The sequence below is a fragment of the Dendrobates tinctorius genome, unplaced genomic scaffold, assembly GCF_039654945.1.
Source record: "Dendrobates tinctorius isolate UK_male_01 unplaced genomic scaffold, ASM3965494v1 ptg000113l, whole genome shotgun sequence".
In the NCBI taxonomy this organism is placed as follows: Eukaryota; Metazoa; Chordata; class Amphibia; order Anura; family Dendrobatidae; genus Dendrobates; species Dendrobates tinctorius.
The window spans coordinates 1667245-1692673 of record NW_027361781.1 but is presented as its reverse complement, the minus strand read 5'-3'; the positions used below and the strand labels follow the sequence as shown (position 1 = coordinate 1692673).

Below are 25429 nucleotides of genomic sequence, written 5' to 3'. Positions count from 1 at the left end.
TGTCTTCTGTGTAACTTGCTGTGGACTGCCTGTTATCAAGTGCAATCTATCTCTGCACAGAGAAGCATTGGCACAGGTTATGTCAAGTGGGGGAGGTCTTTGTTGCTATACAGGAAGGAAGTGGGGGTGGTGCTTTGTCACTATGAAAGGAAGTGAGGGTGGTGTGTTGTGAGATCGCTTTCTGGCCAACCTCTGGTTACTAGTGAAGGTAGTGGAGCTGCTTATATTGACAGAGGGATTGCGAGTTCTCTTTCCGGGCTCCCTCTGGTGGTTTCTGGAGGTAATGGAGCTGATCTAATTAACAAAGGCCTGCCACCTGATAATCAGGAGGATGACTGGAGATCTGGAGTTTCTGACTGGATTTAAGACAGCTGACTTCCTCTATCCCTGCTGGTGATTTTTTCCTGCCTCCTGAGGTCTTAGTTTCCAACTCAGTCCCTGCATGCTCAGCTAAGTGTTCTTTTGCTATTGTTCACATTTGATCTGGTTTTGTCTATTTCAGTTTTTGTGTGGTCAGCCAGCTCCGGCTGGGGCCTGTGCTCAATTTCCATCCTTATGTTACTGCTTGTGCCAGTTTGTTTTTGTCCCTTATTAGATTGGCCTCTTTTTGCTCTGCTTTCAGAATATACCAGAGTGCTGATATAGTGGGCGAAGTCTAGTGACTTCAGTATTTTTCTATCAGACGTGTTGGGCTTTTTTTTTTGCAGGGTTTTTTGCGTGATTGCAGACAGCATCTTTCCTTTCCTGTCCTGTCTAGTTAGTGTGGGCCCCATCGTTTGCTCAGTCTATTTTCCTACACGCGTTTGTGTTTTCATCTTGTCTCACCGACAATATATGTTTGGGGGCTATCTATTCCTTTGGGGTCTGCTCTGGGGCAGTTTAGATTTCCCCTTTCTTGCTTTAGGCTTATTTAGTTCTCCGGCTGTGTCGAGGCGTCTAGGATCATTGTAGGTACGCTCCACGGCTACTACTAGTTGTGTGGATAGGATCAGGGGTCTGCAATCCGCTTAGGTACCAACCTCTCTGGTTTTCTGTGGCTTAGCTTGGTCTTGCTTTCCTCCTTGGTGACCCAATCATAACAGTGGTGCTTTGTCACTATAAAAGGAATTGAGGGTGGTGCTTTGTCACTATAAAAGGAAGTGAGGGTGGTGCTTTGCCACTATAAAAGGAAGTAGGGGTGGTGCTTTGCCACTATAAAAGAAGGGGGGTGGTGCTTTGTCACTATATAGGAAGTGGGGGGGTGCTTTGTCACTATCTAGGAAGTGGGGGTGGTGCTTTGTCACTATAAAGGAAGTGGGGGTGGTGCTTTGTCACTATAAAAGAAGGGGGTGGTGCTTTGTCACTATATAGGAAGTGTGGGTGGTACTTTGTCACTATCTAGGAAGTGGGGGTGGTGCTTTGTCACTATAAAGGAAGTGGGGGTAGTGCTTTGTCACTATATAGGAAGTGGGGGTGATGATTTGTCACTATGAAGGAAGTGTGGGTAGTGCTTTGTCACTATATAGGAAGTGGGGGTGGTGCTTTGTTATTATATAGGAAGTGGGGGTGGTGCTTTGTCACTATAAAGGAAGTGGGGGTTGTACTTTGTCACTGAACAGGAAGTGGGGGTGGTACTTTTTCATTATAAAGGAAGTGTGGGTGGTGCTTTGTCACTGTGCAGGAAGTGGGAGTGGTGCTTTGTTACTGTACATAAAGTGGGGGTGAAGATTTTTCACTGTACAGAAAGTCGGGGTGGAGATTTTTCACTCTACAGGAAGTGGGGGTGGTGCTTTGCCACTGTACAGGAAGTGAGGGTGGAGCTTTTTCCATGCCTTGCTGTAAGTCAAACTATATAGAGGCATAACAGAGAGGTGGACTTTCAATTGAAGACAGGCAAACCAGTTGGAGAATAGCAGGAATATTGATTGATGGTAAGTGAGGGTAGGGAAGTTCCAGCACCTGTTGAGCTGGTAGACTCCTGATATAAAGGAACCCATTTAAATCTCATAAAAATGAATGAGTCAAGTGGAGGTGGACAATATTATTATTATTATTATTATTTATATAGCACCATTGATTCCATGATGCTGTACATGAGAAGGGGTTACGTACAAATTACAGATATCACTTACAGTAAACAAACTAACAATGACAGACTGATACAGAGAGGAGAGAGGACCCTGCCCTTTCAGGCTTACATTCTACAGGATGGTGGAGAAGGAGACAGTAGGTTGGGGGGTTGCAGCAGTTCCGGTGTTGGTTGAGGTGATATCACCGGTAGTGGTGAGAGAGAAGGAGGGAGCGGGGTCATTGAAGGCTGTAGGCTTTCTACAGGATAATATAAAGGAAGTGGAGGTGGTGCTTTGTCCTGTAAGACAAGCTATGATATATAGAGGCATTACAGAGGGGTAGACTTTTAGTTCAAGACAGGAAAACCAATTGGCAGAAGCATTGCCTGATGGGAAGTGACGGCAGGGAAGTTCCAGCACCTACTGAGCGGGTAAACTATAAAAAGGAACCTATTTAAATCCCATGAAAATGAATCAGTAGTACAACTTTCTGCAGCAGGTAAATTTACCCGGTATACTGTAACATTCACCTTTATCCGGATAATCCTAATAATTCAACATCGGCTCTTCCCAAGTTCGGCATTACATTGCCAGATAAACCGGTAGTTAAAGGAGTAATCCTGTCAGAGACAATCCCTTTGAAAATGCAGCTACTTGATCATTCAGCTGATCACTTTGGGTCTCGGTCCTAATAAATATTTGATTTGTCAGGAGAAGCCAGGCATTTTCTTTTCATTGGATCCTGCTGGGGTAAAATGGGACCGATTGGTAGGGAATGGAAGTTCCAACAACTATAGTGCTGATAGACGACATAGCGACCACCACACCATAAATAGTGAATAGCAAGTTACAGAGCGTGAAGACATTTCTTTGACCTATTTGTATGCAGAAAGTGCCTGAGCTCCCCCTAGTGGTGGCTGTAAATTAATAAACTATGCGGGGGATTTGGAGCTCTGTATGAAAAAAAAAAAGCAAACTCCAGAGCTCTGACCGATATTTCACCGTATTGTGACAATGTCACTCTTGGTATGATGCAGAAATGTGCACGGGTCGCCTGTCACTTCCCCAGCCCCTTATTTGTGCATTTTCTCTTCTCCAGGGTAAAGGAAACAGAGTTGTTCGATCGTTGGAAAAGTCTTCAGATCTGCAAGTGGGAGATGAATATGACTGAAGCAAATAGTTATAAGTAAGTGCCCCCCCCCCCCCCCCCCCGAGAGGAGAGTCAGCGAGAGTGTGAAACGGGCTGTCAAAGTCTAATACTAGAACCTCACTACTATGCCCCCTGGTGGTCTCCACAGGGAGAAACATTAGTCCCTTGGATCCATGTTAAAGGCCTCTACACGCCAACAGGTGCCCCGCTCTGCACTAACGAGGGACGAGAATCGTACAATTCCCCAGCTTTACCAAATTTTAGTCTGCAATTCGATTTGCAAGTTCTCCTTGGGCTGTATTGATGTATTAAACACCTTTATTGCAAACACAACCACAGTAATGTCATAGTGACCCCAACATGTTCGCCTTTGGGTAATCGGATTGGATGGTAGTCCTTTATCACTGCTCTGCTGTCACATGCTATCTGTAATGTTTAGGCAATAATTCTATTGCTAAACTGTGAGCTGTGCTGTCCTCTCTCTATCCAGATTAAAAGTACCAGCTGCATTCCATGCCTCTGCTTTTATACTGGCTGTGAGAGACCCTCCTGATTGGCTGTACTATACATGTGATGTCATAGCTGCAAGGCATTATGGGGAAGCTGCACATGAGGTCATGTGAGCCTCCTCTGTTTTGCAGCAGATTTGCTGAGACATCAGCACAGACTTTCCTTACAGATCCTACTGCAGCACAAAAAGGCACAAGATCTTCTGTGTCACACCTGTTCTCTTGGCTGCCATGGTCCACGTTGTGTTTTTTAACCCTGCGCTCCTTCATGGTGCCCTTTTTTTGTTTTCTATATTTGTAGATCTCAGCTGTCCAGATGTTGCAATGCCCCGTCCTTCTTATTCACCACCCAGAAGAACACACCGCTCGGGACAAAGCTCAGATATGAAGTGGATACGAGTGGTATATTTCAGATCAGCCCGGAGATCTTCAAGATATTCCCCAAGGTACTAATTCCACTAGGTGTAGTGTACTAGATGTCCGTGTGTAAATGCAGGCACAGGATAACACTGACAAAATAAAATAGCCTATAATACATCCTGTATTATACTCCAGAACTGCACTCACTATTCTGCTGGTGCAGTCACTGTGTACATACATTACATTACTGGTCCTGAGTTACATCCTGTATTATACTCCAGAACTGCACTCACTATTCTGCTGGTGCAGTCACTGTGTACATACATTACATTACTGATCCTGAGTTACATCCTGTATTATACTCCAGAGCTGCACTCACTATTCTGCTGGTGCAGTCACTGTGTACATACATTACATTACTGATCCTGAGTTACATCCTGTACTATACTGCAAATCTGCACTCACTATTCTGCTGGTGCAGTCACTGTGTACATACATTACATTACTGATCCTGAGTTACATCCTGTACTATACTGCAAATCTGCACTCACTATTCTGCTGGTGCAGTCACTGTGTACATACATTACATTACTGATCCTGAGTTACTTCCTGTATTATACTCCCGAGCTGCACTCACTATTCTGCTGGTGCAGTCACTGTGTACATACATTACATTACTGATCCTGAGTTACTTCCTGTATTATACTCCAGAACTGCACTCACTATTCTGCTGGTGCAGTCACTGTGTACATACATTACATTACTGATCCTGAGTTACATCCTGTATTATACTCCAGAACTGCACTCACTATTCTGCTGGTGCAGTCACTGTGTACATACATTACATTACTGATCCTGAGTTACATCCTGTATTATACTCCAGAGCTGCACTCACTATTCTGCTGGTCGAGTCACTGTGTACATACATTACATTACTGATCCAGAGTTACATCCTGTACTATACTGCAAATCTGCACTCACTATTCTGCTGGTGCAGTCACTGTGTACATACATTACATTACTGATCCTGAGTTACACCCTGTATTATACTCCAGAGCTGCACTCACTATTCTGCTGGTGCAGTCACTGTGAACATACATTACATTACTGATCCTGAGTTACTTCCTATATTATACTCCCGAGCTGCACTCACTATTCTGCTGGTGCAGTCACTGTGTACATACATTACATTACTGATCCTGAGTTACTTCCTGTATTATACTCCAGAACTGCACTCACTATTCTGCTGGTGCAGTCACTGTGTACATACATTACATTACTGATCCTGAGTTACATCCTGTATTATACTCCAGAACTGCACTCACTATTCTGCTGGTGCAGTCACTGTGTACATACATTACATTACTGATCCTGAGTTACATCCTGTATTATACTCCAGAACTGCACTCACTATTCTGCTGGTGCAGTCACTGTGTACATACATTACATTACTGATCCTGAGTTACATCCTGTATTATACTCCAGAACTGCACTCACTATTCTGCTGGTGCAGTCACTGTGTACATACATTACATTACTGATCCTGAGTTACATCCTGTATTATACTCCAGAGCTGCACTCACTATTCTGCTGGTGCAGTCACTGTGTACATACATTACATTACTGATCCTGAGTTACATCCTGTACTATACTGCAAATCTGCACTCACTATTCTGCTGGTGCAGTCACTGTGAACATACATTACATTACTGATCCTGAGTTACTTCCTATATTATACTCCCGAGCTGCACTCACTATTCTGCTGGTGCAGTCACTGTGTACATACATTACATTACTGATCCTGAGTTACATCCTGTATTATACTCCAGAACTGCACTCACTATTCTGCTGGTGCAGTCACTGTGTACATACATTACATTACTGATCCTGAGTTACATCCTGTATTATACTCCAGAACTGCACTCACTATTCTGCTGGTGCAGTCACTGTGTACATACATTACATTACTGATCCTGAGTTACTTCCTGTATTATACTCCAGAACTGCACTCACTATTCTGCTGGTGCAGTCACTGTGTACATACATTACATTACTGATCCTGAGTTACATCCTATATTATACTCCCGAGCTGCACTCACTATTCTGCTGGTGCAGTCACTGTGTACATACATTACATTACTGATCCTGAGTTACATCCTGTACTATACTGCAAATCTGCACTCACTATTCTGCTGGTGCAGTCACTGTGAACATACATTACATTACTGATCCTGAGTTACTTCCTATATTATACTCCCGAGCTGCACTCACTATTCTGCTGGTGCAGTCACTGTGTACATACATTACATTACATTACTGATCCTGAGTTACTTCCTGTATTATACTCCAGAACTGCACTCACTATTCTGCTGGTGCAGTCACTGTGTACATACATTACATTACTGATCCTGAGTTAAATCCTGTATTATACTCCAGAACTGCACTCACTATTCTGCTGGTGCAGTCACTGTGTACATACATTACATTACTGATCCTGAGTTACATCCTGTATTATACTCCAGAGCTGCACTCACTATTCTGCTGGTCGAGTCACTGTGTACATACATTACATTACTGATCCTGAGTTACATCCTGTACTATACTGCAAATCTGCACTCACTATTCTGCTGGTGCAGTCACTGTGAACATACATTACATTACTGATCCTGAGTTACTTCCTATATTATACTCCCGAGCTGCACTCACTATTCTGCTGGTGCAGTCACTGTGTACATACATTACATTACTGATCCTGAGTTACATCCTGTATTATACTCCAGAACTGCACTCACTATTCTGCTGGTGCAGTCACTGTGTACATACATTACATTACTGATCCTGAGTTACTTCCTGTATTATACTCCAGAACTGCACTCACTATTCTGCTGGTGCAGTCACTGTGTACATACATTACATTACTGATCCTGAGTTACATCCTGTATTATACTCCAGAGCTGCACTCACTATTCTGCTGGTGCAGTCACTGTGTACATACATTACATTACTGATCCTGAGTTACATCCTGTACTATACTGCAAATCTGCACTCACTATTCTGCTGGTGCAGTCACTGTGAACATACATTACATTACTGATCCTGAGTTACTTCCTATATTATACTCCCGAGCTGCACTCACTATTCTGCTGGTGCAGTCACTGTGTACATACATTACATTACTGATCCTGAGTTACTTCCTGTATTATACTCCAGAACTGCACTCACTATTCTGCTGGTGCAGTCACTGTGTACATACATTACATTACTGATCCTGAGTTACATCCTGTATTATACTCCAGAGCTGCACTCACTATTCTGCTGGTCGAGTCACTGTGTACATACATTACATTACTGATCCTGAGTTACATCCTGTACTATACTGCAAATCTGCACTCACTATTCTGCTGGTGCAGTCACTGTGTACATACATTACATTACTGATCCTGAGTTACTTCCTATATTATACTCCCGAGCTGCACTCACTATTCTGCTGGTGCAGTCACTGTGTACATACATTACATTACTGATCCTGAGTTACTTCCTGTATTATACTCCAGAACTGCACTCACTATTCTGCTGGTGCAGTCACTGTGTACATACATTACATTACTGATCCTGAGTTACATCCTGTATTATACTCCAGAACTGCACTCACTATTCTGCTGGTGCAGTCACTGTGTACATACATTACATTACTGATCCTGAGTTACATCCTGTATTATACTCCAGAGCTGCACTCACTATTCTGCTGGTCGAGTCACTGTGTACATACATTACATTACTGATCCTGAGTTACATCCTGTACTATACTGCAAATCTGCACTCACTATTCTGCTGGTGCAGTCACTGTGAACATACATTACATTACTGATCCTGAGTTACTTCCTATATTATACTCCCGAGCTGCACTCACTATTCTGCTGGTGCAGTCACTGTGTACATACATTACATTACTGATCCTGAGTTACTTCCTGTATTATACTCCAGAGCTGCACTCACTATTCTGCTGGTGCAGTCACTGTGTACATACATTACATTACTGATCCTGAGTTACTTCCTATATTATACTCCTGAGCTGCACTCACTATTCTGCTGGTGCAGTCACTGTGTACATACATTACATTACTGATCCTGAGTTACTTCCTGTATTATACTCCAGAACTGCACTCACTATTCTGCTGGTGCAGTCACTGTGTACATACATTACATTACTGATCCTGAGTTACATCCTGTATTATACTCCAGAACTGCACTCACTATTCTGCTGGTGCAGTCACTGTGTACATACATTACATTACTGATCCTGAGTTACATCCTGTATTATACTCCAGAGCTGCACTCACTATTCTGCTGGTCGAGTCACTGTGTACATACATTACATTACTGATCCTGAGTTACATCCTGTACTATACTGCAAATCTGCACTCACTATTCTGCTGGTGCAGTCACTGTGAACATACATTACATTACTGATCCTGAGTTACTTCCTATATTATACTCCCGAGCTGCACTCACTATTCTGCTGGTGCAGTCACTGTGTACATACATTACATTACTGATCCTGAGTTACTTCCTGTATTATACTCCAGAGCTGCACTCACTATTCTGCTGGTGCAGTCACTGTGTACATACATTACTACATTACTGATCCTGAGTTACATCATGAATTATACTCCAGAGCTGCACTCACTATTCTGCTGGTGCAGTCACTGTGTACATACATTACATTACTGATCCTGAGTTACATCCTGTATTATACTCGAGAGCTGCACTCACTATTCTGCTGGTGCAGTCACTGTGTACATACATTACTACATTACTGATCCTGAGTTACATCATGAATTATACTCCAGAGCTGCACTCACTATTCTGCTGATGCAGTCACTGTGTACATACACTACATTACTGATCCTGAGTTACCTCCTGTATTATACCCCAGAGCTGCACTCACTATTTTGCTGGTGCAGTCACTGTGTACATACATTACATTACTGATCCTGAGTTACCTCCTGTATTATACTCCAGAGCTGCACTCACTATTCTGCTGGTGCAGTCACTGTGTACATACATTACATTACTGATCCTGAGTTACCTCCTGTATTATGAGCTGCACTCACTATTCTGCTGGTGCAGTCACTGTGTACATACATTACATTACTGATCCTGAGTTACATCCTGTATTATACTCCAGAGCTGCACTCACTATTCTGCTGGTGCAGTCACTGTGTACATACATTACATTACTGATCCTGAGTTACATCCTGTATTATACTCCAGAGCTGCACTCACTATTCTGCTGGTGCAGTCACTGTGTACATACATTACATTACTGATCCTGAGTTACCTCCTGTATTATGAGCTGCACTCACTATTCTGCTGGTGCAGTCACTGTGTACATACATTACATTACTGATCCTGAGTTACATCCTGTATTATACTCCAGAGCTGCACTCACTATTCTGCTGGTGCAGTCACTGTGTACATACATTACATTACTGATCCTGAGTTACATCCTGTATTATACTCCAGAGCTGCACTCACTATTCTGCTGGTGCAGTCACTGTGTACATACATTACATTACTGATCCTGAGTTACATCCTGTATTGTACTCCAGAGCTGCACTCACTATTCTGCTGGTGCAGTCACTGTGTACATACAGTACATTACTGATCCTGAGTTACCTCCTGTATTATACTCCAGAGCTGCACTCACTATTCTGCTGGTGCAGTCACTGTGTACATACATTACATTACTGATCCTGAGTTACCTCCTGTATTATACCCCAGAGCTGCACTCACTATTCTGCTGGTGCAGTCACTGTGTATATACATTACATTACTGATCCTGAGTTACCTCCTGTATTATACTCCAGAGCTGCACTCACTATTCTGCTGGTGCAGTCACTGTGTACATACATTACATTACTGATCCTGAGTTACCTCCTGTATTATACCCCAGAGCTGCACTCACTATTCTGCTGGTGCAGTCACTGTGTACATACATTATATTACTGATCCTGAGTTACATCCTGTATTATACCCCAGAGCTGCACTCACTGTTTTGCTGGTGCAGTCACTGTGTACATACAGTACATTACTGATCCTGAGTTACATCCTGTATTATACCCCAGAGCTGCACTCACTATTCTGCTGGTGCAGTCACTGTGTACATACATTACATTACTGATCCTGAGTTACATCCTGTATTATGCTCCAGAGCTGCACTCACTATTCTGCTGGTGCAGTCACTGTGTACATACATTACATTACTGATCCTGAGTTACATCCTGTATTATACCCCAGAGCTGCACTCACTATTCTGCTGGTGCAGTCACTGTGTACATACATTACATTACTGATCCTGAGTTACATCCTGTATTATACTCCAGAGCTGCACTCACTATTCTTTTTTTTTTTTTTAATTCGTTTATTAAACCATAAGCAGTTATATAATACACACATTTAGTATATGATGTTAAGCTTGATAAAAAACATACATATGCTCAGATAACATGAAAATGTGAAGCATAATGTGCGCATCAGTTGTATATAAATAAAGCAAAACATAATACCAATTGAATCACAATAGCGTTGTGTCACTGTGCCAATGATGAAACCTGCCTGGCTTCTAAACCCTACCTACGTCTACAAAAACATAAACTATTCCGCAGCCTACTTCCACATAACGAGCTGTTTACTGTGCGACATCTCTGCTCTGCAAAGTGAGGTGAGAGGAGTTCCACCTCTCCCAAATCTTTTGGAATTTACCCAGGCACCCTCTGTTTTGATACAGCGTTCGCTCATATGGGATAATCGAATTTACCAAAGTGATCCAGGACCCAAGAGAAGGAGGCGAACCCCCCATCCACCGTAATGCAAGTACCTTCCGTGCTATAAACAGTGTATCCCATAGAAAAATCCCAACATATTGACCCCATGTCTCCTCATCCCACACTCCAAATAGACAGATCAGTGGCTCAAGGGGAACTGGGGTTTGTACCAAAGATGTTAATAGTGATGTCACCTCCCTCCAGTATTGCGCAACAACAGGACAGCACCAGACCATATGGATAAAGTCTGCATCTATTAAGTGACATCTCAAACATTCCGATGACGGGTATCGGCCCATCTTAAAGAGTCGAATTGGAGTCAAGTACGATTGATTAATAATATACAATTGTATCATCCTGTTGTTGGCAGACGGAGACACCCAGATAGGTGACTCCAGGATTTCTTCCCATTCCTCATCCTGTGTATCTGGGATGAGCCTCTCCCACTTCTTCTTAACGGAGTCTATGGCACATTCTGTCCCCTCTGACAACATATATGTATATAGAGAGGAGAGGAGACCCTGAGGGCCCTGTGACTTGAGGATCCCTTACAGAGGTAGAGACGAAATGGCATTTTCTATACCTATACATCTCATGTGCGATTGAAAAGCTGACCTTAATTGTAAATAACGGAAAAACTGGGATCTTGGGACACCACGATTAACCTGTAATTGCTCAAAGGACACCAAAGTTCCACGATCGTATAGATCACCTACCGTAGAGACACTATACTGAACCCAGAACTCGGCGGATGGATGTTCAAGTAGCACCGGGAGGTAATCATTATTCCATAGGGGCATTTCAGCTATAATATCCCCAAATCCAACCACCCCCTTAATCTGTCTCCATATCGATCGTGCCAGACGAAGCAGAGGTAACAGTCTCGAGACATTTATTTTCCTCATTTCCAAAAAACCCAGTGGGCAACTAATCCGTGCAGCATGAAGTAGATGACTCTCAGAATTTAGGAGATGACCTCCAGGCATCCATGTACTTATGGCCTTGGCCTGTCCAGCCAAATAATTGCACTCACTATTCTGCTGGTGCAGTCACTGTGTACATACATTACATTACTGATCCTGAGTTACATCCTGTATTATACCCCAGAGCTGCACTCACTATTCTGCTGGTGCAGTCACTGTGTACATGCATTACATTACCTATCCTGAGTTACATCCTGTATTATACCCCAGAGCTGCACTCACTATTCTGCTGGTGCAGTCACTGTGTACATACATTACATTACTGATCCTGAGTTACATCCTATATTATACTCCAGAGCTGCACTCACTATTCTGCTGGTGCAGTCACTGTGTACATACATTACATTACTGATCCTGAGTTACATCCTATATTATACTCCAGAGCTGCATTCACTATTCTGCTGGTGCAGTCACTGTGTACATACATTACATTACTGATCCTGAGTTACATCCTATATTATACTCCAGAGCTGCACTCACTATTCTGCTGGTGCAGTCACTGTGTACATACATTACATTACTGATCCTGAGTTACATCCTGTATTATACTCCAGAGCTGCACTCACTATTCTGCTGGTGCAGTCACTGTGTACATACATTACATTACTGATCCTGAGTTACATCCTATATTATACTCCAGAGCTGCACTCACTATTCTGCTGGTGCAGTCACTGTGTACATACATTACATTACTGATCCTGAGTTACATCCTATATTATACTCCAGAGCTGCACTCACTATTCTGCTGGTGCAGTCACTGTGTACATACATTACATTACTGATCCTGAGTTACATCCTATATTATACTCCAGAGCTGCACTCACTATTCTGCTGGTGCAGTCACTGTGTACATACATTACATTACTGATCCTGAGTTACATCCTATATTATACTCCAGAGCTGCACTCACTATTCTGCTGGTGCAGTCACTGTGTACACACATTACATTACTGATCCTGAGTTACATCCTATATTATACTCCAGAGCTGCACTCACTATTCTGCTGGTGAAGTCACTGTGTACATACATTACATTACTGATCCTGTATTATACTCCAGAGCTGTACTCACTATTGTTTTACAGCAGTAACACATTCCCTTTATTAGGATTATTTATCATACATTGACACCCTGTTTCGTATGACATATTTTCGGTGTTTTCCAGGACATGCCTTATTATCGATCCCAGTTCAAGAAATGTGCTGTGGTCGGGAATGGAGGAATATTGAAGAACAGCAAATGTGGAAAAGAAATAGACAATGCTGACTTTGTCTTCAGGTAAATCCGAGTAATATCCATAATTCTGGCCATGTATATCGGTGACTGTGCAGACAAATAAAATGTGAGAAGAGTCAGAGATTTAAAGTGAACATTCACAACATTGCATCACTTATCTTGCTTTGATCCTGGTCGTGGTTCCATTGTGGCGTTCTCGGCAGGTTCGCAGCTTACTTGTTCAGCGTCTGCAAAAAAATAATGGAAATGATAATTGTTACATAGGACTTACTCGGGGCTTTAAAGTCACCAACTGTGGAATCCCCTAGTGAAGAGTAAGTGATACAGACAAATACCACCGCACCATGTCCAGACCACATATTACCACCACATAGTGACCTATAATACCACATAAAAGGAACAAATACAGCCACACCATATATTACCACCACAGTGACAGAATAATAGCACATACAAGGGACAAATACCACCGCACCATACCCAGACCACATGTTAGGTGTCGGGTTTCTGTAGCTGCACAGCAGAGATCCCGAGCCTTGCCTTCAGCGGTCTCCCATCCCTCTGCAGCCGCAGAGATTCCTGCTCAGCAGGGTTGTCGCTCCAGGCGTCTTGTCCAGGCTGATGCTAGGCATCTGGTTGCTTCTTCTGGCTCTGCTATAACCCATGCTTGAGTCAGCAGCAAGTAGACGCTTCTGGGACTAAGTCCTATCTTTTGGGTACTGAGCATGCCCGTGGGATGACCTCCCATTGGAGGTCGGAGGTCACATGCGCAGGTCCTGCTCCTGCTTGGATTGGTCCACCACTGGGAAGGTCCCGGTAGGACACCACTATAAAAGAGTCGCATGGCCGCTAGTATAGACTTTTGTTTAGACTTGTGTGTATGATGATGGATGCATGAATCTGGTGCCTGACACATTATATAACCCCCCTCCTTTGATACGTATGAGTTAGGGTTAGCTTAGTTTGGGTCAGCGCCTTGTAGTGGCAAAGCATGTGCCACAGTGCTCCAGTCACAGCACAAGTGTTAGCTTAATAGTGCCGCCATATCTAGTGTACCTCTGGGCGGTACGCGTCTATCCACTGCACCCTGTGACTGCTAACAGGGTGCAGCGTTTTCCCAACCGTCCCTCTGGTGCCGCAGTTGCGGCTCCATGTGCGAGTGGGTCTAGAAGGACTCTGCCTCCGTGTTTCTGGGCAGAGTTCTGTGACCGCGTCGCTTGCACTTCCACACATAAGTGCGGTCCTGTGAGGTAACAGGTTCCGCCTCTTGCACACCAGGTGAGGTAACCCGCGTGCATTATTATCCACCATTACTAAGCAGAAGTTTACCACCTCTGCACGGGGGACCCCGGGCTGCGAACGCACCTTACTATTATTTTATTATTTGGTGCGTTCCGCCAGCCCTAATGGGAAGAGGACTGTGATTGGACATCCGGAAATTCTGATTGGATTTAAGACAGCCAACTCCCTAGTTTCTTGCTGGTGATTTCTCCTGACTGTGGCTTCTGGTTTCTAGTTTGGTTCCTGCCTTATTAAAGCTAAGTTTTCTCTGCTATTGTTCATATGAGTTTTCGTCTGGTTTACTTAGTTTTTTGTTCAGCCAGCCCTGGCTGGGACTGGGCTGAATCCCCGTTTTGTCTCTGATCAGTTGATCTCTTTTGTTCTGTCTTCAGAATATACCTGAGTGCTGATATAGGGAATTGAAGTCTAGCGACTTCAGGGCCTTTTTCTATCAGACGTGTTGGACATTCTTTTTGACAGGGTTTTTTGCGTGATTGCAGACAGCAGCTTTTCTTTCCTGTCCTTTCTAGTTAGCGAGGGCCCCATCATTTGCTCAGCCTACCTTTCTATCTGTGTTTGTGTTTTCATCTAGTTTCACCGACAATACATGTTGGGGGCTGTCTATTGCTTTGGGGTCTGCTCTGGGGCAGTTTAGATTTTCCCTTTCTTTCTTTAGGTTTATTTAGTTCTCCAGCCGTGACGAGGCATCTAGGACCACCGTAGGCACGCTCCACGGCTACTGCTAGTTGTGTGTAAAGGATCAGGGGTCTGCAATCCGCTAGTTACAACCTCTCCAGTTTTCTGGGCTTAGCTTGCTTTTTGTTTCTTCCTCCTCGGTGACTCATTCATAACAGATCTCTGTATATAGTGCCAGTGTACAGGTAATACAGTGATCACTGGTGACATTGTACACAGGAACTCTGTATATCGTATATAGTGTCAGTGCACAGGTAATACAGTGATCACTGGTGACATTGTACAAAGGCACTCTGTATATAGTGTATAGTGTCAGTGTACAGGTAACACACTGACTTACCAGTGACATCTCTAGGTGAAGTCCTTCAGCTTCGCTTTTCATCCAGCACAGACCGCCATCACGTCTTCCAGCCAGGGCTCGTCTCTGCAGGAAATAACACCGTTATCTAGAGCACAGCTTGCAGAACACATTACTTAATTTTTTCCCAACTTCTACAATACACCAGATGAATAAAAAAAGGTGACATAGTGTCACTCTGCACAGTTACAGGACCTTCCACCATTTAAAACAGTATTCTCAAAAAAATAAAAAAATAAATACATCACTGCAGAAATAATGTCCCTTAATTAGCCCCTATGGTAATAATATCCCCCATCCTGGCCCCTGTGTGTCTCATTCCTGGCTCCAGCCATATGTTCTCTCATCATGCCCTCGTGAGTATCCATTCTGCCCCCATATGATCTCTCGATCCTGTCCCATCTGTCTACATCGTATCCATCCTGTCCTATGATCCTGCACCGTGTGTCTCCCATCCTGCCCCCTGTATCTCGCATCCCGCCCCCTCCTGTGTTTCACATTCTGCCCCCTCCTGTGTCTCACTGTCACATTCTGCCCCTACTGTGTCTTACTGTCACATTCTGCCCCCTTGCCTCACATTCTGCCCCCTCCTGTGTCTCACTGTCACATTCTGCCCCGTGTCCATTCTGCCCCCTCCTGTGTCTCACTGTGACATTGTGCCCCCATGTCTCACATTCTGCACCTGTGTCTCACATTCTGCCCCATGTCCATTCTGCCCCCGTGTCTTGCATACTGCCCCCATGTCTTGCATTCTGCCCACCATGTCTTGCATTCTGCCCATCATGTCTTGCATTCTGCCCCCATCATGTCTTGCATTCTGCCCCCATCATGTCTTGCACTCTGCCCCCATGTCTTGCATTCTGCCCCCATCATGTCTTGCATTCTGCCCCCATCATGTCTTGCATTCTGCCCCCATCATGTCTTGCATTCTGCCCCCATCATGTCTTGCATTCTGCCCCCATCTTGTCTTGCATTCTGCCCCCATCTTGTCTTGCATTCTGCCCCCATCTTGTCTTGCATTCTGCCCCCATCTTGTCTTGCATTCTGCCCCCATCATGTCTTACATTCTGCCCCCATCATGTCTTGCATTCTGCCCACATCATGTCTTGCATTCTACCCCCGTGTCTCACAGTCTGCCCCGGGCCCCCCGGATTGCTGCCCTCAATTAAAAAAAAACAAAAAAAAACAAGTTCTTCTTACCTGGCCGCACTCCTGCGGCGAAGCTCCCTCCACGCAGCTGAAGCGCGCACTCACCGGCGACTGACAATGACGTCAGACGCCGGCGACCTGCGCGCTGCGGCTGACGTTAGCTGCCAGCCTCCGATTGGCTGGCGTCTATTAACTATTGACATACGGGCCGGCGGGCCCACATGTCAATAGTGTTCAACTGCCGCAGCGCTGCTAAGGGCCCGATTTAGCCTGCCGGTAGGGGCCCGTTGAGCAGATGAGACGGGTCCAATGCAGCCCCCTCTGCCCACCACAAGGCCCCATACGCCAGTCAGGGCTCTAATGCCCTGATGGCGTCCTTGCTCAAATCACTGATAGACTGAAACAGGTTTTGCTCAAGAATATCCCTGTATTTCGCACCATCCATCTTCCCCATGACTTGGACCATTTTCCCTTTACCTGCCGAAAAACATCCCCATAGCATGATGCTGCCACCACCATGTTTCACTATGGGGATGGTGTTCTTGGGGTGACAAGCTATGTTGGTTTGGCACTAGACATAGCATTTACCTTGGTGGCCGAAAAGTTCAATTTTGGTTTCATCTGACCACAGCACCTTCTTCCATACCTTTGGGGAGTCACCCACATGCCTTTTGACAAACTCAAAATGAGCCTTACAATTTTTGTATGTAAGTAAAGGCCACCTCTATGGAGTGTACGTCTTATTGAGGTCGTATGGACAGATACTCCCTTCTCTGCTTGGGAACTCTGCAGCACCTTCAGGGTTACCTTTGGTCTTTGTGCTGCCTCTCTGATTAATGTCCTCCTTGCTCGGGCTGAGGCTTTTGGTGGGCACCCTCTCTTGGCAGGTTTGTTGTGGTACAATGTTCTTTCCATTTGATGATAATGGATTTGATGGTGCTCCGGGGGATCATCAGAGATTGGGATATTTTTATAACCCAACCCTGACTTGTTCTTCTCAACAACTTTTTCCCTGACTTGTTTGGAGATCTCATTGGTCTTCATGGTGTTATTTTTTTGGTGGAGCATCTTGGTAATGGTGTTGCAGCTTTTGTGGCCTTTCAGAGAAGGTAAAGTGTATATACTGACACACCTGACACTTAGTGACAGGACGTCCCCCTGTGTGCAATCTAAGCATGGGACTTATGAAGAGAATTGCTTGCATCAGAAACTTTAAGGGGCTGCATAGCAAAAGGGTGTGAATACATATGCACATGCCAATTTTTAGCTATTTAATGCCATAAATTTAATTTATTCCTATGTTTTGCTCACTTCACCAACTTAGACTATTTAGTGTTGAAGCAAGGGGGTTGGTGTGTGTGAATACTTTCACAAGCTACTGTAACTAATTATACGATAATTATTTGGTATACATATCCGCAAGAATGACTCTAAATAAATGTGTAGTGCATGGGTTAACTGGTTGATAGTCATGATGTTCTAGAACATTCTGCCTTACTACCGGACAAAGGATTTTGTCGAAGCAGCTGATTTTTCTAATCCTTTCTGAAGCATTGTTTTTCATCCTGACCTTGGTTCTAATCCATTGAGCACCGCTGCTAGGACTTTTGCTAATTTATCAGTAGTCAATAGCCGCACAGCCAAGGCCACGACAAGGACAATGCTCTGCTTTCTGCCAGTATGGTTATTTGTAAAATGCGTGAATTTAGAAATGGATGAATCCGTTCGACGCATTTTGTCCTCATAAACTATGATCACTCACTGGAGAATTGTGCTATCCCTCTGGCGCCATCTGCTGGCCCTACAAATATAAACATCACTTGCGGGCGCCTCACGCAAGAAATTGCAGTGGTCGTAAAATAGAATTTTAATTATCTGGATTTATTGTGTTGAAATGGGCACTAACGATGACAACACATTAACCTGTTCATGACTGAACTATTTTCTTTGATATTTGGTATTTTATTTTTCAACTAATATATATTTTTTTTTATCTTTTAACTTTGTTATACAAATTGCCCCCCAGAAAGTAAATAAAAGATTCTCAGGTGTGAGGGGGTATCATAATTTTTATTTAAATCTGGATTATTCATCTTCATCACTGTGATTAATCATGTAATCACAGAAAACGCCATTGAGAGAGAGAGAAAGGACTGCTTTGGTCACAGACTTTGTGCGTACAGCTGCCCTTTCTCTGTTGTTCACAGCAGGAAATCCCATAGCAAACTCTGTGCTCAAATCAGCCCTTTCTCTCTCGTTCACAGCAGAAAATCCCAGAGCAAAGTTTGTGCCTAAATCAGCTCTTATTCATAGCTAGAAATCCCTGCTCAGAATTTGTGCTCAAAGCAGCCTTTTCTGTGTTGTGCACAGCTGGAAATCCCCGAGCTAACACTCAAAGCAGCCCCTTTCCCTTGTTCACAGCATAAAATCCCAATGTGGCACCCCAGGAGTCCTGTTGCCAAGTGGCATTGGCTCCCTCACAGGGAGGAATGTCATGCCTGGAAGCAAGGAGAGGTCCCCTTAGTAGGTGTCAGTAGGAGAGAAATCGAGCAGAACCCGGGGAGTGAAGCTGTGATTAAACTCGCCCCAGAGCTGAGCGCTAGGAACCGGATACCAGAGTCCGTGGTTGCGCTGGTACTGAAGTCCCGGCAGCTAAATCCGGAGGGCAGGGGACTGCAGGTCTCCTGGCCCGATCTAATACCCGGCTGCACAGCAACATACCAGAGCCTGGAGCCGACACAAAGGAGCGGCACCTGTGATAGGCTTGAGCTGTCTGCCATGCGGGCAACGGTTTGTTTTTAAAAACAGAGACAGTTAGCAACAGGAGAATGAGCTGTTAGGCAGTGAGGAAAAAAGGAAGACAGCGCTGAAGGAAGGCCTCCGTATCTACCTGGCCAGGTGTATCCAAAATTGCTTCCAGGCTGCCCGGCTCCCCATTACGATCTGTTGCCAGTGCCCCGGTCTGTACTATCAACCATCAAGTAAGGGAAAAGAAAACTACAGCCCTTGTGTCCTCCAGTGATCTTTTGTGCCCTGAGGTACACAAAGCCGGACATAAACGGAACCGGTAGCCCTGGGGCCCCACTCCACTTATGGGGAGCAGAACCATCCCAGCTGCGTCACCATCAGCCTTAGCGGTCTCCTTTAGTAGCGTCGGCCATCCGTTGCCAAACACCTCAGGTGGCGTCAGGTTAAATCTCATACAGATTCCCATCTTACGGCACAGCCAGGGCCACGGAGTCGGGTCACAGCCCCGTGACATCCCCAAAGAACTGTCCGACCCGGTTTCGAGTACCCCACTGCCCTGGTGGGCATGTTTCCAGCACAAAGTTTGTGCCTAAATCTTGTGCCTATATCAGCCTCTTCTCTCTCATTCACAGCTGGAAATCCCAGTACAAACTATGTTCTCAAAGCAGCCCTTTCTCTCTTGTTCACAGCAGAAAATCCCAGCACAAAGTGTGTGATCAAATCAGCCTCTTCTCTCTCATTCACAACGGGAAATCCTAGCAAAAAGCAACCTTGTGTCTCTGGTAGCACAAACCCTGTAAATCAGCCCTTTCCTAGTTCAAAGCAGGAGATTCCATCAAAAATTATGCCAAAAGCAGCCCCTTTTCTGTTGTCCACAGCAGGAAAATCCCAGCACAAAGTCAGTGCCCAAATCTGCCTATTTGCTCTCTTTCACAGTAGGAAGTCTCAGCACAGAGTTTGTGCTGCAGTATAGTGATGAGGAATAGAGAGGTGGATACAACTTGATTCTTACTTTTTTACTGGGTTACCAGATGTCACTGCTGCGCTAAATTATGGCAATATAAAAGGTACCGTTAGTAAGGAATTAAAGGAGCATTGTCACCATTAGAAGGTTTGAAAGGATTTGCTGTAACTTCCTGATATGGGAGGTCCAATGGCCAGGAGGACCTCAAACCGATTTTCAAAATGAAGCCGTGTCCTCCAGACATGTAAATATGAATGTAGTGAGCTCCCTCTAGTGGCGATTGCAGTCTGCCAAAATTGCATTCCATTCAGTGGCTGCTTTGTGTGTGTTTGTTAAGCGGGGCCCTTTTCTGGTACTATTAATAGGGCCCCTCTACTTAACAATACTCAAGGGTGGATCTCTGCTTATCTGATGAGGTCATGCTGATGATATTATTGGATGTGGCACTTTAGCTGTCATTATTTGGGCGTGGCCTGTACTCATGGGCGGGGTTACCATGCATTTGTGGGCTGCTACAATTTCCGTTATCTAGGGTCTAGTGACCAATAATATACGACACTTAAATTATTATATAGGGTTCACTCATTGTCTTACCATTGTATTGTGTCTCTTTACTCTTTTTTTTTTCAGATGCAACCTTCCTCCCATATCTGATAAATATGTGGCGGACGTTGGTATCAAGACAGACGTTGTGACAATCAATCCAAGTATTATAACTGAGAGGTCAGTTCTTATTGCTCCAACACTGAATATGTCATACCCATCTATGGGATGTTATTATTGGGACTTTCTACCCATTTTCTGTAGAGGACACCTGTCACTCCATGGGGCAGAGCTGAGAGCTGCATGGATTGCTGCGCCCCTGTTTAGGCTCCCTGCATCAGCGCGCTGGTAACTAAAGTACACAGCGACGCCGCACGCTCGGCGTCACTGGTGCTGATCGCTGGTGAAGCTGCCTGTTTGACAGCTCACCAGCGATCATGTAGCGTTCCTGACACGTTGATATCGCTGGTGAGTCGCTATGTGTGACGGGGCCCTAACAATGACAGACTGATACAGAGGGGAGAGAGGACCCTGCCCTTTCGGGCTTACATGCTACAGTATGGTGGGGAAGGAGACAGTAGGTTGGGGGGTTATCAGATGCCGTGCTAAAATCTGGGTCAAGTCCGGTGACATGCCACATCCCATGCACGTAAATGGGATTCAGCTATCCCACTTACACGCAGTGGAAAGATTTGTGCAGAGATTTCTGCCACCATCCCATAACATGTCTGTCTATCTAAATATCTATCTATCTGTGGCTTGTCATTTTTCGTGTTTTGCTACCTCACATCCTGGAATTTCAATGTTTTTTGAGGGTTTGCATCAGTTCATGTAAAGAACATGCCTACAACTATGAACATTTGGTTTTCATTTGAGGCAAATAACAAATATGACAAAATAACTGAAAATCTGAGTGTGCATAACTATTCAACCCCCTAAAGTCAGTACTTTGTAGATCCTCCTTTTGCGACAATTACAGCTGCAAGTCACTTTGGATAAGTCTCTATAAACTTTCCACTGGGATTTTTGCCCATTCCTCAAGGCAAACCTGCGCCTGCTCGTTTAGGTTAGATGCTTTCCAATGGTGAACACAAATCTTCAAGTTTGACCACAGATTCTCAACTGGATTAAGGTCTGGGCTGTGACTAGGTCACTCCAAAACATTTACACAGATCCCCTTAAACCACTCGAATGTTGCTTTAGCAGTATGCTTTGGGTCATTGTATTGTTGGAAGGTGAACCTCCATCCCAGTCTCAAATTATTGACATGTGGAAACAGGTTTTGCTCAAGAATATCAATTTATTTCTCACCATCCATCTTCCCCTCCACTTGGATCATTTTCCCTGTCCCAGCTGCAAAAAAACATCTCCGCAGCATGATAGTGCCACCATCATGTTTCACTGTGGGGATGGTGTTATTGGGGTAATGAGCTGTGTTGGTTTGGCTTCAGACATAGTATGTCCCTTGGTGGCAAGAAAGTTCAATTTTGGTCTCATCAGACCACAGCACCTTCCTCCATAGTTTTGGGGAGTCTCACACATGTGTTTTGTCAATCCAATCTCAAAATGAGCCTTGCAATATTTGAATGTAAGTAAACGCTTTTCTCTGCCCACTCTTTCATAAAGGCCACCTCTATGATGTGTACTGCTTAGTTTGGTCATATGGACAGATACTCCAGTCTCTGCTTGGGAACTCTGCAGCTTCATGGTTAACTTTGCTCTCTGCGCTGCCTCTTTCATAATAATTAATTTATTAATTAATTTATTTATATAACGCCAACACATTCCGCAGCACTTTTCTATTCAAATATTAATTCCCACCATGTTCTTCCCATTTGATGAAATTGGATTTTATGATGCTGCTGGGGATCACCAGAGATTGGGATACTTTTTTATAACCCAACCCATACTTGTACAACTTTTGTCCCTGACTTGTTTGGAGATCTCCTTGGTCTTCATGGTGCTGTTTGGTGATCCCCTTGGTCTTCATGGTGTTCTTTGTTGATCTCCTTGGTCTTCAATGGTGTTTGGTTAGTGGTTCCTCTTGGTTAATGGTGTTGCAGCCTCTGTAGCCTTTCAGAAAGTTTAAAGTATATATACTGACAGATATGTGACACCTAGATTGCACACAGGGGAACGTCCTGTCACTAAGCATGGAACTTATGGAGGAAATTTCTTACACCAGAAATTTTTAGAGGCTTCAATTTTCTCACTTCACATCACCAACTTATTTGGTGCTGATGCATCACACACAAATCTGATTACAAAAATACATTACTCAAAAAAAAATTAAAGGGAACACTTAAACAACCCAATGTAACGCCGAGTCAATCACACTTCTGTGAAATCAACCAATCCAGTTATGAAGCAACACTGATTGTGAATTAATTTCTCCTGCTGTTGTGCAAATGGAATAGACAACAGGTAGAAATGATAGGCAATTAGCCAGACAACCCCTGTAAAGAAGTGGTTCTGCAGCCTTTTTGGCTGCTTTGGTCACAGGTAGTGCAGCTCATCCAAGATGACACATCAATGCGAGCTGCGGCAAGAAGGGTAGCTGTGTCTGTCAGCACAGTGTCCAGAGTATAGAACACATACCAGGAGACAGGCCAGTAGACCAGGAGATGTGGAGTGGGCTGTAGGAGGGCAACAACCCAGCAGCAGGACCGCTACCTCCACTTTTGTGCAAGGAGGAACAGGAGGAGCAGTGCCAGAGCCCTGCAAAATGACCTCCAGCAGGCCACTAAAACTCATGTGTCTGCTCAAACTGTCAGAAACAGACTCCATGAGGGTGGTATGAGGGCCCGACGTCCACAAGTGGGTGCTGTGTGTACAGCTCAACACTGTGTGGGGCGATTAGCCTTTGCCAGGGAACACCAAGTTTGGCATATTCTTGTCAGGAACACCGCACTGCACTTGCTCACTGAGCCAGGGCGCGTGTCCTGAGTACAAAGACTGTGCACAAAGATACCTGCGGAGCGAGCAGCAGTGGTGACAATGCATGCTCCAGGACCTGAATCACGTGACTGCTGGGGGCGTGGCCTAAGCTCCACAGAGCTAGGAGCTGCAGGGAAACTCCTAGAAGGGTAACTACAGGACAATGTTACCAAGGAGCATAGACAGAGACATACACCAGATCAAGCCGGGTCAAAGCACGAGATAGCAGGACAGTACCAAAGGGCTTAGACAGAAAGAATAGTCAGGACGTAGCAATAGATCAGAAAACCAGAACAGGTATTAGACGGTACAATAGGGGTAAACTGTAACGGAGTAACGATAGCCAAGCCAGGAGGTCAGAACCAGAAAAGACAATGGTACCAAAAACGAGAGATGGAGTACAGAATGAAGGAACAAGCCGGGTCATACACGGGAAGCAAACAAACAATGCAGAGTACACGCACACCAGGGGTCAGACACACCAGAATAGCAGTATAACTGACAGAGAATGCCAGTATGGAGTGAGCATAAATATCCCTCCCAGTTCCAAAGAGAGGCCGGCAATGTTAACCCTGTCAGAACAGGACATTAACCATGTCCTAACCATGACAATTCTACATTCTCACCCTGTGCTCTTCATGGATGACAGTGCAGAAATCGCAGGAGCGTGGGATGCAGTGACTGGGGGCAGAGCAAGGTTGACAGGTTTATTTACAGGGGAATACGCCACGCAGGGAGGTGAAGAGTTAAACAGTATGAATGGCAAAGTGTAGTACAACGGTACAAATAACGACACTTCGACAGCAAGCGTATCAGGAAGTCCTAACACGGCACCTCCTGCGGGCGCAGTGCCTTTTCGAGGATGGTACTGTTGTCGTTGGTTCGTCTTCTGGTGGCAGTGGTAGGTCTCCTGTACCTTCCACGGCCCTTTGTCCATATACTTATGTGGCTAACAAAAGCACAGTCCTGTGTGAGCCCAACTTGGCTCCTTAACTATCATAACTGGGTTAGTCAGGTAACAAGGGTCAGGACAACTATTCTCTGCCCACGTCAGGGCGCAAGTGTCAGTCCCATGTGTGGTCTCTCTTGGGGCAGCACATGTGCGGTACTCACGGTCACTTAGTGTACGGCACATGGTTCTTTCTGGCAGTCACTAGACACACACACTGCACATCCCGCTCTCTCTGCTCCCCGCTGTTGGGGGCGGGTGACGCTGATCTGCTTGGCGCTGCAACACCTGGCCCGGCTCTGCTCTGTGTACATGGCTCTGCTCTGCACGGCTCTGCTCTTTCAGCTCTGCTCTGCATGGCTCTGCTCTGCATGGCTCTGCTCTGCACGGCTCTGCTCTGCACGGCTCTCTCTCTGGATTACTGCTGGGCACACTGCTTCCCTCAGCACAGCAGTCCCTGCCCTTCTGGTTGACAGCAGCCAGCCCTATCGCAGCGTCGGTACTCTGTGTCGGGATGGGGAGCGGAGCACACCAATCACCTGACTGGGCGCTGCTCTGCCCTGGCACCAAACTGTTTTCCTTTGTGCGCTTTCCCTTTCTCCTCCTCTGCCCCTCCAACAGCAGGAAACCCCTCCTCTGTAGAGCTTCCCCCAGGCAACAGGGGGAGGTCCGCCTCACTCAGGCTTCCCCCC

General features: G+C 45.0%; 1 protein-coding gene across 3 annotated transcripts in view; it reads left to right on the top strand.

The window, feature by feature from the left end:
• The window catches only part of ST8SIA5 (ST8 alpha-N-acetyl-neuraminide alpha-2,8-sialyltransferase 5), a 130973-nt gene that overhangs the window by 101093 nt on the left and 4451 nt on the right, over positions 1-25429 (top strand). For 2 of the 3 annotated variants that reach the window (XM_073589764.1, XM_073589767.1), the window contains 4 exons: positions 3148-3234; positions 4009-4153; positions 13042-13154; positions 20939-21031. In XM_073589764.1, the coding sequence (XP_073445865.1) occupies positions 3148-3234; positions 4009-4153; positions 13042-13154; positions 20939-21031 (438 nt within the window). The remainder of the gene's footprint in view (positions 1-3147; positions 3235-4008; positions 4154-13041; positions 13155-20938; positions 21032-25429) is intronic. The other variant, XM_073589765.1, reaches the window with a different exon arrangement.